The sequence below is a fragment of the Triplophysa rosa genome, linkage group LG16 (genome assembly GCF_024868665.1).
Source record: "Triplophysa rosa linkage group LG16, Trosa_1v2, whole genome shotgun sequence".
NCBI lineage: Eukaryota > Metazoa > Chordata > Actinopteri > Cypriniformes > Nemacheilidae > Triplophysa > Triplophysa rosa.
The window spans coordinates 23,565,552-23,582,640 of NC_079905.1; the positions used below are offsets into that span (position 1 = coordinate 23,565,552).

The window sequence follows — 17,089 nt, forward strand, 5'->3', positions numbered from 1 at the left end:
TTGTTGCACTCCTTCATTTGGTAATAGCCATCATGACTTTCTCTAAAGCTAATGAGACTGTCTGTCATCTGCGAGGAGAGCCTACATACCCCAAGCTATGGAAAAATGGGGACATCATAGTTGGAGGGGTTTTCTCCTTCCATAGCAGCTGGGAGGTCAGACAACTAACATATTCAATTACACCACCTCCACTGAAGTGCATCAAGTAAGTAAAACCTGAGAAACAATGCATATTTTAGGCTGCATTGAAGTGCTCTTGAAAAAAAAGTCAAGAATATTTCATAACTTCAGCTTACTCTTTGTTGGGTTCTTTTAACCAGTCTTAATTTCAGAGATTTCCAGTATGCACAGTCGATGCTCTTTGCTATAGAGGAAATTAACAACAGTTCCACTTTGCTTCCGGGGGTCTCATTGGGCTACAAGATCTATGACACATGCGGCTCTGTGGCAGTGGGGGTTCAAGCAGCTATGGCCCTCGCCAATGGGCATGATAAAACATCTGTTGAAGGGCCGTGCACAAAGCAAGCAGAGGTGCAAGCCATTATAGGAGACACAACCTCATCAGCATGCATTGAAATAACAAGGAGTATTGGACCACTTAAGATTCCCTTGGTATGCTTAAATACATCAAATATCAAAGGTGTCATATAGTATTAATCATATAGTAGTGCATCATGTGGTATTTTTATGAAATTGTATTGTATACTTTCACCAAATTATAAGTGCTGTTGAATGTAGTGAATGTAATATAATTAATGCATTGCTTATGAAATGTTAAATCTTGGAAAATACCATTGTCTTCAAGATCAGTCATTATGCCACCTGTGAGTGTCTCAGTGACAAAATCAAATATCCTTCATTTCTTCGAACTATTGCAAGTGATTATTATCAAAGTAGAGCATTGGCAGAACTGGTCAGACACTTTGGCTGGACCTGGGTAGGAGCCATAAGATCAGATGATGATTATGGAAACAGTGGAATGGCCACTTTCACTAAAGTAGCAGAGCAGATGGGCATCTGTCTGGAATATTCACTTCCAATTTACAGAACGTACACAGAAGATAAAGTACTGCGAATAATTGAACAGATTAAAAGCTCTACTTCTCGAGTGATTGTGGGATTTCTTGTGCACTGGGAGATGGAGTTTCTGTTGCATAAACTTATTGAACACAATATTACAGGATTTCAGTGGGTAGGCACAGAAAGCTGGATCTCAGATTCAGTCATTGCCAGTATGGATAAACAACATATTTTGCAGGGGGCTGTTGGGCTGGCTATTCCCAAAAATGAAGTTACAGGTTTAAAAGATTTCATACTAGATATAAAACCACTGAAGTCTTCAGGAAGTGCCATTTTCACTGAGCTCTGGGAATCTCTGTTTCAGTGTAAATACTCCAATAAAAACGATTCATCATTCACAACCGAATGTTCAGGCAAAGAGGAACTGTCTGACATGCAAAACACATTCACAGAAATGTCACTCATGCCCATCTTCAGTAATGTGTATAAAGGAGTGTACGCTGTAGCTCATGCACTTCATGACCTTCTGGGCTGCACGGACAAATGTGAAACAAAGAAACAGCCTGATCCCTCAACAGTGCGTTAACACTATTCCTAATTATATTATTCATATGTTGTGTTTGCAAAAAATCTTTAAAGATTTTAAACAGACAAACAGTTTAAATATCAAATAATTTAGCAAATGTGGTATTTTGATGTAAGATTTCTTAAAAATTCTGTCAACTCTTTCAGTTTCTGAAGCACCTACGAAAAGTGCGTTTTAAAACCAAAGATGGCGAGGATGTTTACTTTGATGAGAATGGAGATCCAGTTGCAAAATATGAGATTATAAATTGGCAACCAAGTAAAATAAAACATGATGATTTTGTCCCTGTTGGACTTTATGATGCGTATTTTCCAGAAAAAGATCGTATGTCAGTGAACATGGCTTCAATTATATGGACAAATAATAAATCAAAGGTGAGATTACGGCACTTGTTATTTAAGTGCATTGTGTATGTGATTATACTGTTTATGTGAATAAAACAATAAGATAATACGTGTAACAGCATTATAATAAAAGTTTAAATCTGTGGGTTGCAGGTGCCGGTGTCTGTGTGCAGTGAGAGTTGTCCTCCAGGCACTAGGAAGGCTGTACAGAAAGGAAAACCTATATGTTGTTATGACTGCATACCATGTACTGAAGGTGAAATTAGTAACATGACAGGTAAAAATAAATGAATATAAAAGCCTTGAAATAAATATAGCTATAACTATCTGCATAGTTACCTTAAAGTTGAATGTAAAAAAATACATACTAAATCTTTGTGATTTTTGGTGCCATGATAGATGTTTTATTTCTTATTATCACATCATAACAGATTCTGTGACATGTCTGCGGTGCCATGAAGACTACTGGTCAAATATGAAAAAGGATGGATGTGTTAAGAAGGAGACTGAATATCTATCTTATGAAGAGATCATGGGAATTTTGCTCACAACAATTTCAGTCGTTGGTGCATTCATTACAATTTAAATTGCCATCATTTTTTTCAGATATAAATACACCCCCATAGTAAAAGCCAACAACTCAGAGCTGAGCTTCCTGCTGCTCTTCTCATTGACTCTGTGTTTTCTCTGTTCACTTACTTTCATTGGTCGCCCCACTGAGTGGTCCTGTATGTTACGTCACACAGCGTTTGGGATCACTTTTGTCCTCTGTATCTCTTGTGTTCTGGGAAAAACAATAGTTGTGTTAATGGCATTCAGGGCCACACTTCCAGGAAGTAATGTCATGAAATGGTTTGGGCCTCTTCAACAGAAACTCAGTGTTCTTGCCTTTACACTTATACAGGTTCTTATCTGTATACTTTGGCTGACAATATCACCTCCTTTTCCCTTTAAAAATTTAGATTAATTAAAGGAAAAGATCATTTTAGAGTGTAATGTGGGCTCAGCTCTAGGCTTCTGGGCTGTTTTAGGTTATATAGGATTTCTTGCTCTCTTATGCTTCATTCTGGCTTTTCTGGCTCGGAAGCTGCCTGATAACTTCAATGAAGCTAAATTCATCACATTCAGTATGCTCATATTCTGTGCTGTATGGATCACATTTATTCCAGCTTATGTCAGTTCTCCTGGAAAGTTTACTGTGGCAGTAGAGATATTTGCTATTTTAGCCTCTAGTTTTGGTTTGCTGTTCTGCATCTTTCTCCCAAAATGCTATGTGATTTTACTCAAACCAGAGAAAAATTCTAAAAAGCACATGATGAACAAATTTTGATCTGTGAATTGCCCTTATAAAGAGTATTTATGAAAAAGTAATGATAAAGCAAGATAATAAATAAATAAAATAAAAAAACAACATGGAAATTGCAATTGTATTGAAAAAAACAAATATATTTAAATAAAAAGGGACATTAACAATCTTCTAGCTAGGCTTAAGCAGATGTCCACCCATTTTTTTCAAGTTTACTCTATAGCTTAATTTTCAGCAGGAATCTTATATACTGTAAGTCCTTCATATTGTAGCTTTGGGTAGTTTACCTCATTTTAACTAAATAAAGTATCAGACCATAGAAATCATTTACGGATACACTCTTCTTCAACATTAATTTTCAGGGTTCACTATTTGTCTTTCTGTTATTGAATGGAATTGTTTTTATTTACTTTAATCTAAACTACATTAGCCAGCCAACTATTTTATGAGAATGCTCATTTGTAGGGATAGGGGAAACTCGGCGTGGACGTTTCAGAATCAATTGACAAACTTCATAAAAATATGTCAGATTGCGTCACTCATGTGAAAATAACGAACTTTTCCCGCGAGTAATAAAGAGCGTGGAACGTGATTGTTTGCATTTGGTGTGAACCCAACATAATACCTAGACGCACCATTGTCCGCTGGATCGTACATCAACGCCACCCGCCATACTGGTCAGGGCAAAAGCAGACTATAAACACACACACACACACACAAGTGAATGGTGGAGCTGCGGTTTTCTGCATATAAACACAATAACGATTTCATTTCTCAACTAATTCCAATACTTGATGGGTGGCCTCGACTAAGGATTTACATAGTCGAATCAGAATTGTCACGTCTTGCCTATAATCGCACGCGTGTGTGTGTGCGTGCGTGCGCGCTCATGTGGGGACAACACCAGGTGGTTAACAAGGGTACAGTGCAAAGTGCAGCGCAACATTTATGCACCAAAAAACAATCAAACATTAGTTTACAGAATTTGTTTAGAACAGAATATACCTTTATAATAAAAAAATCTGAAATAAGCCAGATTCAAGTCGCAATGTGCAAAATAAATGTGTTTAGGTAAAATGTCTGAAATGCAGGGGAACATATATTCAAAGCACAAGCCACAAATAGTAAAATGAATGGACATTTTCCTTAAACATCACGTAACAATGCTGTGCCATACAATACTAGACCAGATCTCGCCTCTATTTTTAAAACTACTTGATAATAATGAACTTTTTTTCCTGCACACTCATTCTCAGTCCTCTTGACCCACACGCTTGGTTTCAGTGCAGAGAATGACAAGTTTGAAAAGTCTGCGCTGTTCTTGCTACATTTTACTTTATTTTTTCGTACCATGCAGCGCAAAGTAACGAACCACGTGCATTTACAGACAAATAGTGTTGCTTTCGTCAACGAAAATTATGACTAAATAAAATATGGTCGTCAACGAACCTTTATCACATGACGAAAACGAGACGAGACGCAACGTAAATGCTGGTCATGTGACGATGACTATAATTAAATGTATAATGCAATATTGTTGACGAATAAAAACGAGACTAAATGTGGCTTACAAAATAAAAACTATGCTAAAATGACTCTTCATTTTCGTTGACCAAAACGAGACGAGACGAAATGTTATAACGTTATTTCGTCTGATGCTTTAAACTAGACGCAGAGCGGAATCCTGTTGTTTAAATGTCATCTGGCTGTTCTGAGTGAATTATGTGCACAGTTTAACATACAACACGAGTGATGGTCGAGGATTTATCTGCGCTGCACTGTATGAGGATATGAACACATGAACTTCATCTCCACACTTGCTCTGAGAGTTCATTTTACAAGCGTTTACTGTTTGAGTGAAGCTAACAGCAAACACAAAAACTGAAGCATCTCCCCAAAGACCCGTCAAAATAAAAGTTTAAAATTTTAAAATTAATTTTTTTTTTTAAATGATGACAACCGACAATTTATACTTGTGCTCCTACTGTTTGGCCTGTACTACCAAACTTTAAACCTCTCTAGCTCCAGTGCTATGTGCAAAGAAAGTCTGCATTAATTTACTGCATTCTGTATGCTACTACAGGGCACTGAGGGCAGTCACTCTTTTCCTGTTGGTTCTTTGCAATGCTGGCAAATGTAACCTTCCAGTTGACTTGCGAAATCACTTCCATTTGTTTTATTAATTTATTAATAAAGGATATTGGAAATAAAATCAGTCTGGGTAATTACAAATACTTTGATTTGAATAGTCACACAGCAAGAAAAAGAAAATTTGTATAGAAAAAAGATGCATCGAGAATCGTTTTATCATCACATCGCAGCCCTCTGAATCGTAATAGAATCGCATCATGACGTGCCTAGAGATTCCCACCCCTACCGATGGCCTTAAATTCAAATCAGAGCATCTTCCGTGTCTGGAATGGATGTATTCTTGAGTCTATAAGGTAACAATAATATAATAAGATAACCTTGTTTGAAATGGGTTTGGCTAAAAGAAAATTTTGGTTTCATCTATACTACTAGGTACTTATACTATATTGACTGGGTTAAATAGAATTGCATTACTAAAAAGAGACTAAAATACAATTTTCATTGACTAAAACTAGAGTAAATGTCATCAGTTTTCGTCGACTAAAACTAGACTAAAATGTCATCAGTTTTCGTCGACTAAAACTAGACTAGACTTAAAAGAGTATGAACGTGACTAAAACTAATAAAAACTAAAATGACAGCTTGACACAAAGACTAGACTAAAACTAAAATTAAAACAGGCCGCCAAAAACAACACTACAGACGAAGTGTTAATTCATTCATTTGGAAACGGTGTACAAAAAACGAATCGTCTGCGGGTGCGTGTGGAACGTGCTGCTTCTCTATATCGGTCTCACAACACAAAAGACGCAGAGAGACGCGATCCTGCGCTGGGTCATAGCCAGACCTTGTGCTCATATGCTCCGGGGGGTTCGGTACCCAACTCTAAAAATGTCCCATTTCTTTTTACATAATAGATAATATCTTTGGTGGGGCAGTGCATGCCCATCTGCTACGCCACTGCCCATATAACTACAATGGCATGATCCCCATTAGACATATGATTTATGCACAACCTGTGCGTGAAGTACGGTAAAATGCTGCTGCATCCGAAAGCCGGAGGGTGCTCTCGTGCAGAAACTCCAAATACGCACTGCAAAAGAAGACCATAACACACGTAGTTCTAGGAAATGCCTAAGGACATGTTTTTATCACTGATCCTCAATCCTCCTCAGGTATTTTCATGATAATAAAGTATATTTATAATGATCATGTTTGACGGGTGTTGCTTTTTTAAATGCACATTATAAGCGACTCAAACTCGCACTGCTTTTAGATCGAGCAGCATTTCCTACTAGGGCTGTCACGATTATTAAATAATCGTCTCATCGCGATTGTTTGACCTCATCGCAATGATTTCGGATCATCGCAATTATCGCACATCTCTATAGAAGACACTAGGGGGAGCTGTAGTGCATCTGCATATTGCATATTTTAGTGTATATATTGTTACTAAAGCATGGTAATACTTGTAAAATGTACCACCACAACACAATCACTTTAAAAATAACTAAAACATATACAAATTACCTGCAGTACAATGTAATATTATTTAAGCAAATCTCAGTGTGAAAACCAGTCTACCAAAATTTCATTAACACACAAGTAAAATTTTATTGTAGTCTTGCAAGTGAGAAAAAAACAGACTAGAAGCTTTTCTATGACTGATAGTATTTTAATGGTGGCTTCAATTCACACCTGATCAATTTACTTCATTTACAAGTATTTGGTGGTTGTATTATTGACAGGTAAAAGCCTAAACCTTAAATATATGATGACCCAATTTTTTCCGATGTATTTCTAAGAAAAAAACATAGTCTTGTATTCAGAACAATATGGTCATTTCAATTGCTGAATCAAAAATGAATGAGAATTAAATGTCAAAGCTCAAAAACAGACAATTAATCATCATAATCGCCAAAGCCCTAAAACAGACAATTAATCGCCATAATCGCAATGATTTATTAGACAATTAATCGTCAATCAAATTTCATAATCGTGACAGCCCTATTTCCTACTGATCCCAGAGATGTACTTCACGGATAAGCTACGCATCAATAAAGTAATCGATACCTTGCATTATCGCAGCCAGCTTGGTTTCAGCAGGATTCAGTGGTAACCGCGGTTAACCGGGCACATGTCTAATCCCCATTGCATAGCACCTCTGTGAAGATTCGACTGTGAGATTGGTAGTCGAATCGGGCTCCTCCTATCGTAGCATCGAATTTTCAACTATTCAGGGTCACGGTGGAGTACAGAAATGTTATGGCTCAAGCAGTGGCGGAGCTAGAGTTTTATATATGGGGTGGCCAGGGGTGGCCAAGGCTACTTCAGGGGGTCCACAGACCATGACAGAAAATGTGTGTTTAACCCTGACCTGGTATCAAATTATAAAAAAATAAATTCTAGGATTGCTGATAAGAAGTACAAGTGAAAATTTACTTCTAAATGTATGTAGATGAAATAAACAATAAAATATAAATAATGAAAATGTTGAAAACATAGCTTAACCCTGATAACTTGTTTAATTTAAACAGAAACAAAGCAGCACCAGAGGTGTCTTTAATTTGATGTTGTCATCTTGATTATTACTTTCAGATATTAGGATACATGAACACTTGTCACAGGCTTTACATGCTACACAAAACAAGCCGAGAAGCGTTTATGAATTACTGTATTGCTGTTTTATTGCTTTTTTGATTCTCTAAGGAACATAAAAAGCAGTTATTCAAACGGGAAATATGTAGAAAACAAACAAAGAACATCCAACATCACTAAAACACTCAATGGCTTCAGGTAATACAGTAAAGAGTCTGACTAATGAATCCCTTTCTTACGTCGTATCTGTTCGAGGTTAATGATAAACTTTTTGAGCGTGACGCACTTCAGCACAGCTCTTCTTCACCGGTGAATCATTTAAACGCCTCTGATTGGTCAGAATATTCATACCCTGAAATTGATTGGCTGTAATGTTCAAAGCTGTAGCAGAGCAAAGAAGCTGTCATCCACATTCGTTCATTTTCACCTAAATCTTATTTAGATTGCGAATGTCATGTCTAGTTTTTTATTATGCATGAACTATTTTTCCTCTTTTGTCTTGAACTTGGAGAGCCGATTTGTTCACCTTGTTGTCATTTTTTCCAAAGCCTCTGTTATTTTCCGACCCTGATGTAAACAATGTGTGTTATGTTGGGAACCAATTTACTATCTGTTAATGGAGCCTAACATAAATTTACACAATGAAAAGTTGTTTAGGAATCCTAAAGCCAAGGCTAAAGAGGGAAACGTATTTCTTCCTTCTAAAGTTTGTATGAAGTAGCTACACCTGCTTAGAATGTTAAAAGAAATAGAGGATCTCTCCCAACACTGTTTATATTTATCTAAGGTTAGAAAACACTGGGAAAACTTTACATTTACACAACATTTAAAAGTGTAACGTTAGAAAATAGGTAGATAACACTATAATGGTATGGTTCAACAAAAAACCGTACCTGGCTGGGTCGGACTTGAAATGGCTAGCAAGCAAGCGGGTACTTCTGAATATTCCATTTGTATAGCAAATTGCAGCGGTCCATTTGCTTCTTTTCTCTCTTTCGTCAGTCTTTAAAAATAAATCTCAGATTTCGCGCTGTACAATCCATCGCACAACTTTTTTCCGTTCTCATTCTCAACTAGTGAATTTCGTGTGCGGTGACGTCACGTGCAAGCATGGGCCCCGAACGTCAAAATAAAAGCGTTGTTCAACGAAAGGTGAAATCAGATGGCAATCAACATAAGTAGCGAATCAAATTTTGGGGTGACACCCAGGGTGGCCAATTGGATGTCAGGGGTGTTCAGTGCCATCTTGGATCCCCCTCTGGCTCTGCCACTGGGCTCAAGTTAAAGATGGTTAGACTAAAGGGCGTTTTCACACATAAGGGTTTGTTTCGAAACCTGGTGCGTTTTCTCTCTTGGTTCGATTCGTTTAGGCATATGTGAACACGGCAATCGCGCTAGGATCCGCCCCAAAACAATCGCTCCGAGACCGCCTGAACAAGGTGGTCTCGACCCGATTGCAAACGAACTCTGGAGCGGTTCGGTAGACGTGTGAAAGCCATCCGACCCAACTGACCAACGAACCAGACTGTATCACAATGTATGATGGGTAATTATGTAAAGTTGCGTGACGAAAAAGGGATTGTTTTGCTAATGGCTCCCTGTAACAATGTTCAAAGTAAGGAAGGAAGGAAGCGGGAACCGGCGAACGTTAAACCAAACTTTTAATAAAATAAACAAACAACAAAACGAAAGTAAAGTGCTGACAGCTCCCTCACAGTCGACTGCCGGCCACACAAACACAATAAAACATAACATAAAATCAAGGCCTGGTTCTCTCTCATCCTTCTCCTTCTTTTATGCTTCCCGAGCTCCGCCGTGAGATACGCGTGACAACGCGCAACTGACGCTCATTATCACTCGCGTTACTGGCCGGAAAATAAACAGATGCACTCTGACCAATCGAATGAGAGTTTACTCGCACGTGACTTTTATTAACAACGTTTGGTCCGTTTGTAAATATTGCCTTGTGAATGCGAACCGAACTAAAATAAATTTAAATATTGTAGCGATTTAAGCCCCGGTTTCGGAACAAAGCAATCGATACACAGGTGTGAAAACGCAGACAAAAAACATGTATTGTCATACGTGCATAAAACCCAAACTTGTCAAGCATTCATTTATGCTTAATACTTGTACACACCGCTAATGTGATGTATTAAGGTTTAAATGCACATGATTAGAACACAGCTTGTTCACTTTAAAATCTTGGGAAACCCGGAAGAGATGATTTGGTGAGATGCTAACTTTAGCCTGCTAGCACTGAAACCATGCTCCCACCCTCCATGCAAATCGCCGTCCAAAGCCACGCCTCCTCCAAAACTCATGAACGCACAAAAACCAGATGCTCTTGGATCAATTCCAATTAAATAATGTCTCATTCACTAATGAGAACATGTTTCAGTACAAAGTAAATAACGTTACTAAAATAGCGAAAACCGGTAACGTAAACAACAGCTATAAAACGGGATTAGATGCAGCATAGTTCCGTTTGACGCTGGGTAACGATGTAATACATAAAGGTCCACAAACTAAGCAACATCATCAAAACCCATCAAAATCGAATCATAACATGTACCTACCTGTCCAGAATTTACCATGGTATCATCTTTGAAACCCTTGACTCCGATAACATTAGTAGCTCCCAGCGTGGAAAAGCAGCAATGCCGATTATTATCATACCCGTCAATACTCCAAAATCCCGTTTTTGCCAGGATTTTCCGATTTTTCACACCCATCTCCTGTTGAAACCTCCGGAACAAAATCGCAACAGACCGAGTGGGAAACCCCCGGAAACCCCTGCGAACCATCAGGGACCGAAATGCATTCGCGAATGGAATTCTGCTTTCACCTCTTTGCTGATTAGATGTTTTTTTTTTTTTGTCGTGGCAGTTTTTAAGATGGCCTTTATTTTTGTCAAGCTGCTTATGCACTTCAATACCGCATAATTTTTGTCACGTTGACAACAGCTTATTACTATTTTTTATTATTGTAAGGTTAGGTTTAGGGTTGGGGTAGCTATTGGTGTAGGCGTTAGCTAATGAAATTTATTGTAATTTTATAGCGAGATTTTGCATTACTTCCGGCCTTATCTGTATCCCTTCTAACCACAACGCACAGCTACAGCAGAGAGTACACGAGCAGCAGAGAAAGAGGAAACCAAATACATCCAACTCCGTTGGACTTACTTGCATGATAAACAAAATGTGCGACTTCTCTGTGCAGTAGCCTAAGCTTCATTAAACCCACAGCGCATTTAATTCACCATACAGCAGCTCACTGGTAGTGTTGTTTTTGGCGGCCTGTTTTAATTTTAGTTTTAGTCTAGTCTTTGTGTCAAGCTGTCATTTTAGTTTTTATTAGTTTTAGTCACGTTCATACTCTTTTTAGTCTAGTCAAGTTTCAGTCGACTAAAAGTCTGAGCATTTTAGTCTTATTTTAGTCAGAATTATCCATGACTATTTTCGTCTAGTTTTAGTCGACGAAAACTGATGACATTTTAGTCTAGTTTTAGTCAATGAAAATTGTATTTTAGTCTCTTTTTAGTAATGCAATTCTATTTAACCCAGTCAATATAGTATAAGTACCTAGTAGTATAGACGAAACCAAAATTTTCTTTTAGCCAAACCCATTTCAAACAAGGTTAACTTATTATATTATTGTTACCTTGCAGATTCAGAATACATCGATTCCAGACACGGAAGACGTCTGATTTGAATTTACGGCCATCGGTAGGGGTGGGAATCTCTAGGCACGACACGATGTGATTCGATTACGATTCAGAGGGCTGCGATGCGATGATAAAACAATTCTCGGTGCATATTTTTCCTATACAAATTTTCTTTTTCTTGCTGTGTGACTATTAAAATCAATATCAATATCCTTTATTAATAAAACAAATGGAAGTGATTTCGCAAGTCAACTGGAAGGTTACATTTGCCAGCATTGCAAAGAACCAACAAGAAAAGAGTGACTGCCCTCAGTGCCCTGTAGTAGCATACAGAATGCAGTGAATTAATGCAGACTTTTTTGCACATAGCACTGGAGCTAGAGAGGTTTAAAGTATTATAGTTCACTAAAGTATTTTTTGTCTGAGTGTTCAATTTAAGGGGACTTTTATATTGACGGGTCTTTGGGAAGACGCTTGAGTTTTTGTGTTTGCTGGTAGCTTCACTCAAACAGTAAACGCTCGTAAAATAAACTCTCAGAGCAACTCTGGAGATGAAGTTGATGTGTTCATATCCTCATACGGAGCAGACGCAGATAAATCCTCGACCATCAGTCGTGTTGTATGTTAAACTGTGCACATAATTCACTCAGACATGCAGAACAGCCAGATGACATTTAAATAGCAGGATTCCGCTCCGCATCTAGGTTAAAGCAACAGACGAAATAACGTTAAAACATTTCGTCTCGTCTCGTTTTGGTCAACGAAAATGAAGAGACATTGTAGCATAGTTTTATTTTGTAAACCACATTTAGTCTCGTTTTTATTCGTCAACAATATTGCATTATACAGTTAATTATAGTCATCGTCACATGACCAGCATTTACGTTGCGTCTCGTCTCGTTTTCGTCACGTGATAAAGGTTCGTTGACGACCATATTTTGTCATAATTTTCGTTGACGAAAGCAACACTACTCACTGGTCAATAAATATGTGCAAATAGAGTCGACTCTGCCCCACCAATCAAACCCCCGCACGAGCACACGCATATAATTGTGGGACATTATTTTTTTAATTTTTTTTAAGTTCTGGCAACGGCCCTGCTGCTCGCTCTTTCCTAAACTTACCACAAGCGCGTCATTCACCACTCATAAATAACATTAAATGTTAAAATAAATACTTGGCGGGGCAACTCGCACCAATGCGACCCTGTGAAATTTGACCTTGCAGGTTATAAAAAACGACCGCATTTGCGACCATTGTAGTCGCATTCTAGAGCCCTGTGCCATGAGATTGTTGCATGTGTGCATGGACAGTTACCACATTGAATTAAAATGCAACTAAATGAAACGGATACGAAAAAAATAAATAAGTACCACATTAGTCAGCATTACATTTATAACAAAATAACTTTGTAGAATCATTGGCTGATTTCTCTGCAAATTAACTTGCACATTATTAACAATGACAAAAAGTTTTTCTTCTCTGCAAATGATTTCAAGGAAATTGAAGACAATAAAATGTAATAATCGTATTCCTCTACTTCAGTTGATGGAGCATTGCATTAGCAGCACAAAGGTCATTGGTTCATTCCCAGAGAACACACAAATGAAAAACATATACCTTGAACCCACTATAATAAATTAAGCAGACTAAAATGAGCTATTCTAAAAAGTAAATGGTTGTATTTAAAATAATTGAATAAAATGTTTTTTAATCAGGGCGTGGACACTCCATTGACTTTTATTGTTTTGTTAACACAGTTAAAAATATATCTGTAACCTTCAAACATATTCTGTTTATGTCAGAAGGTGGCACCTCCTTTAGGTGAGGTCCACCAATGTCATTTCCCAATAGATTATCAACAGATTCATCCTTATAAAGACTTCAAAATCCATCCTACAATTAGCTGTATTATAGTATCTATTCAATGGGTGAATGGAGCCAATTGTTGCACTCCTTCATTTGGTAATAGCCATCATGACTTTCTCTAAAGCTAATGAGACTGTCTGTCATCTGCGAGGAGAGCCTACATACCCCAAGCTATGGAAAGATGGGGACATCATAGTTGGAGGGGTTTTCTCCTTCCATAGCAGCTGGGAGGTCAGACAACTAACATATTCAATTACACCACCTCCACTGAAGTGCATCAAGTAAGTAAAACCTGAGAAACAATGCATATTTTAGGCTGCATTGAAGTGCTCTTGAAAAAAAAGTCAAGAATATTTCATAACTTCAGCTTACTCTTTGTTGGGTTCTTTTAACCAGTCTTAATTTCAGAGATTTCCAGTATGCACAGTCGATGCTCTTTGCTATAGAGGAAATTAACAACAGTTCCACTTTGCTTCCGGGGGTCTCATTGGGCTACAAGATCTATGACACATGCGGCTCTGTGGCAGTGGGGGTTCAAGCAGCTATGGCCCTCGCCAATGGGCATGATAAAACATCTGTTGAAGGGCCGTGCACAAAGCAAGCAGAGGTGCAAGCCATTATAGGAGACACAACCTCATCAGCATGCATTGTAATAACAAGGAGTATTGGACCACTTAAGATTCCCTTGGTATGCTTAAATACATCAAATGTCAATGGTGTCATATAGTATTAGTCATATAGTAGTGCATCATGTGGTATTTTTATGAAATTGTATTGTATGCTTTCACCAAATTATAAGTGCTGTTGAATGTAGTGAATGTAATATAATTAATGCATTGCTTATGAAATGTTAAATCTTGGAAAATACCATTGTCTTCCAGATCAGTCATTATGCCACCTGTGAGTGTCTCAGTGACAAAATCAAATATCCTTCATTTCTTCGAACTATTGCAAGTGATTATTATCAAAGTAGAGCATTGGCAGAACTGGTCAGACACTTTGGCTGGACCTGGGTAGGAGCCATAAGATCAGATGATGATTATGGAAACAGTGGAATGGCCACTTTCACTAAAGTAGCTGAGCAGATGGGCATCTGTCTGGAATATTCTCTTCCAATTTACAGAACGTACACAGAAGATAAAGTACTGCGAATAATTGAACAGATTAAAAGCTCTACTTCTCGAGTGATTGTGGGATTTCTTGTGCACTGGGAGATGGAGTTTCTGTTGCATAAACTTATTGAACACAATATTACAGGATTTCAGTGGGTAGGCACAGAAAGCTGGATCTCAGATTCAGTCATTGCCAGTATGGATAAACAGCATATTTTGCAGGGGGCTGTTGGGCTGGCTATTCCCAAAAATGAAGTTACAGGTTTAAAAGATTTCATACTAGATATAAAACCACTGAAGTCTTCAGGAAGTGCCATTTTCACTGAGCTCTGGGAATCTCTGTTTCAGTGTAAATACTCCAATAAAAACGATTCATCATTCACAACCGAATGTTCAGGCAAAGAGGAACTGTCTGACATGCAAAACACATTCACAGACATGTCACTCATGCCCATCTTCAGTAATGTGTATAAAGGAGTGTACGCTGTAGCTCATGCACTTCATGACCTTCTGGGCTGCACGGACAAATGTGAAACAAAGAAACAGCCTGATCCCTCAACAGTGCGTTAACACTATTCCTAATTATATTATTCATATGTTGTGTTTGCAAAAAATCTTTAAAGATTTTAAACAGACAAACAGTTTAAATATCAAATAATTTAGCAAATGTGGTATTTTGATGTAAGATTTCTTAAAAATTCTGTCAACTCTTTCAGTTTCTGAAGCACCTACGAAAAGTGCGTTTTAGAACCAAAGATGGCGAGGATGTTTACTTTGATGAGAATGGAGATCCAGTTGCAAAATATGAGATTATAAATTGGCAACCAAGTAAAATAAAACATGATGATTTTGTCCCTGTTGGACTTTATGATGCGTATTTTCCAGAAAAAGATCGTATGTCAGTGAACATGGCTTCAATTATATGGACAAATAATAAATCAAAGGTGAGATTACGGCACTTGTTATTTAAGTGCATTGTGTATGTGATTATACTGTTTATGTGAATAAAACAATAAGATAATACGTGTAACAGCATTATAATAAAAGTTTAAATCTGTGGGTTGCAGGTGCCGGTGTCTGTGTGCAGTGAGAGTTGTCCTCCAGGCACTAGGAAGGCTGTACAGAAAGGAAAACCTATATGTTGTTATGACTGCATACCATGTACTGAAGGTGAAATTAGTAACATGACAGGTAAAAATAAATGAATATAAAAGCCTTGAAATAAATATAGCTATAACTATCTGCATAGTTACCTTAAAGTTGAATGTAAAAAAATACATACTAAATCTTTGTGATTTTTGGTGCCATGATAGATGTTTTATTTCTTATTATCACATCATAACAGATTCTGTGACATGTCTGCGGTGCCATGAAGACTACTGGTCAAATATGAAAAAGGATGGATGTGTTAAGAAGGAGACTGAATATCTATCTTATGAAGAGATCATGGGAATTTTGCTCACAACAATTTCAGTCGTTGGTGCATTCATTACCATTTTAATTGCCATCATTTTTTTCAGATATAAATACACCCCCATAGTAAAAGCCAACAACTCAGAGCTGAGCTTCCTGCTGCTCTTCTCATTGACTCTGTGTTTTCTCTGTTCACTTACTTTCATTGGTCGCCCCACTGAGTGGTCCTGTATGTTACGTCACACAGCGTTTGGGATCACTTTTGTCCTCTGTATCTCTTGTGTTCTGGGTAAAACATTAGTTGTGTTAATGGCATTCAGGGCCACACTTCCAGGAAGTAATGTCATGAAATGGTTTGGGCCTCTTCAACAGAGACTCAGTGTTCTTGCCTTTACACTTATACAGGTTCTTATCTGTATACTTTGGCTGACAATATCACCTCCTTTTCCCTTTAAAAATTTAGATTACTTTAAGGAAAAGATCATTTTAGAGTGTAATGTGGGCTCAGCTCTAGGCTTCTGGGCTGTTTTAGGTTATATAGGATTTCTTGCTCTCTTATGCTTCATTCTGGCTTTTCTGGCTCGGAAGCTGCCTGATAACTTCAATGAAGCTAAATTCATCACATTCAGTATGCTCATATTCTGTGCTGTATGGATCGCTTTTATTCCAGCTTATGTCAGTTCTCCTGGAAAGTTTACTGTGGCAGTAGAGATATTTGCCATTTTAGCCTCTAGTTTTGGTTTGCTGTTCTGCATCTTTCTCCCAAAATGCTATGTGATTTTACTCAAACCAGAGAAAAATTCTAAGAAGCACATGATGGGCAAATAATGATCTGTGAATTTCCCTTATAAAGAGTATTTATGAAAAAGTAAATAAGGCAAGATACTAAATAAACAAAATAAAAATTGGAAATTGCAATTGTATCGAAAAATATATATACAGTATATTTAATTATATTTAAATAAAAAGGACATTAACAATCTTCTAGCTAGGCTAAAGCAGATGTCCACCCATTTTTTTCAATTTTACTCTATAGCTTAAAGCTACAGTTTGTAGAAACCGCCGCTAGAGGGCGCACGATCA

General features: G+C 37.6%; 1 protein-coding gene and 1 pseudogene across 1 annotated transcript; both read left to right on the forward strand.

Moving 5' to 3' along the window:
* Window positions 1-8: 8 nt before the first annotated feature.
* Window positions 9-3,280, forward strand: LOC130567519 (extracellular calcium-sensing receptor-like; annotated as a pseudogene).
* A 10,267-nt stretch (window positions 3,281-13,547) lies between these two features.
* LOC130567042 (extracellular calcium-sensing receptor-like) lies at window positions 13,548-16,834 on the forward strand. The gene is made up of 6 exons (XM_057354927.1): window positions 13,548-13,762; window positions 13,878-14,169; window positions 14,363-15,154; window positions 15,310-15,537; window positions 15,661-15,784; window positions 15,939-16,834. Exons 1-6 carry the CDS (start codon window positions 13,548-13,550, stop codon window positions 16,832-16,834), a joined length of 2,547 nt encoding a protein of 848 aa, XP_057210910.1.
* Window positions 16,835-17,089: the final 255 nt, after the last annotated feature.

Coding starts and splice junctions, on each gene's coding strand:
- LOC130567042 (XM_057354927.1), top strand. CDS start 13,548: ATGGAGCCAATTGTTGCACTCCTTCATTTGGTAATAGCCATCATGACT. Junction 14,170..14,362: donor GACCACTTAAGATTCCCTTG/GTATGCTTAAAT, acceptor ATTGTCTTCCAG/ATCAGTCATTATGCCACCTG. Junction 15,785..15,938: donor TGAAATTAGTAACATGACAG/GTAAAAATAAAT, acceptor ACATCATAACAG/ATTCTGTGACATGTCTGCGG.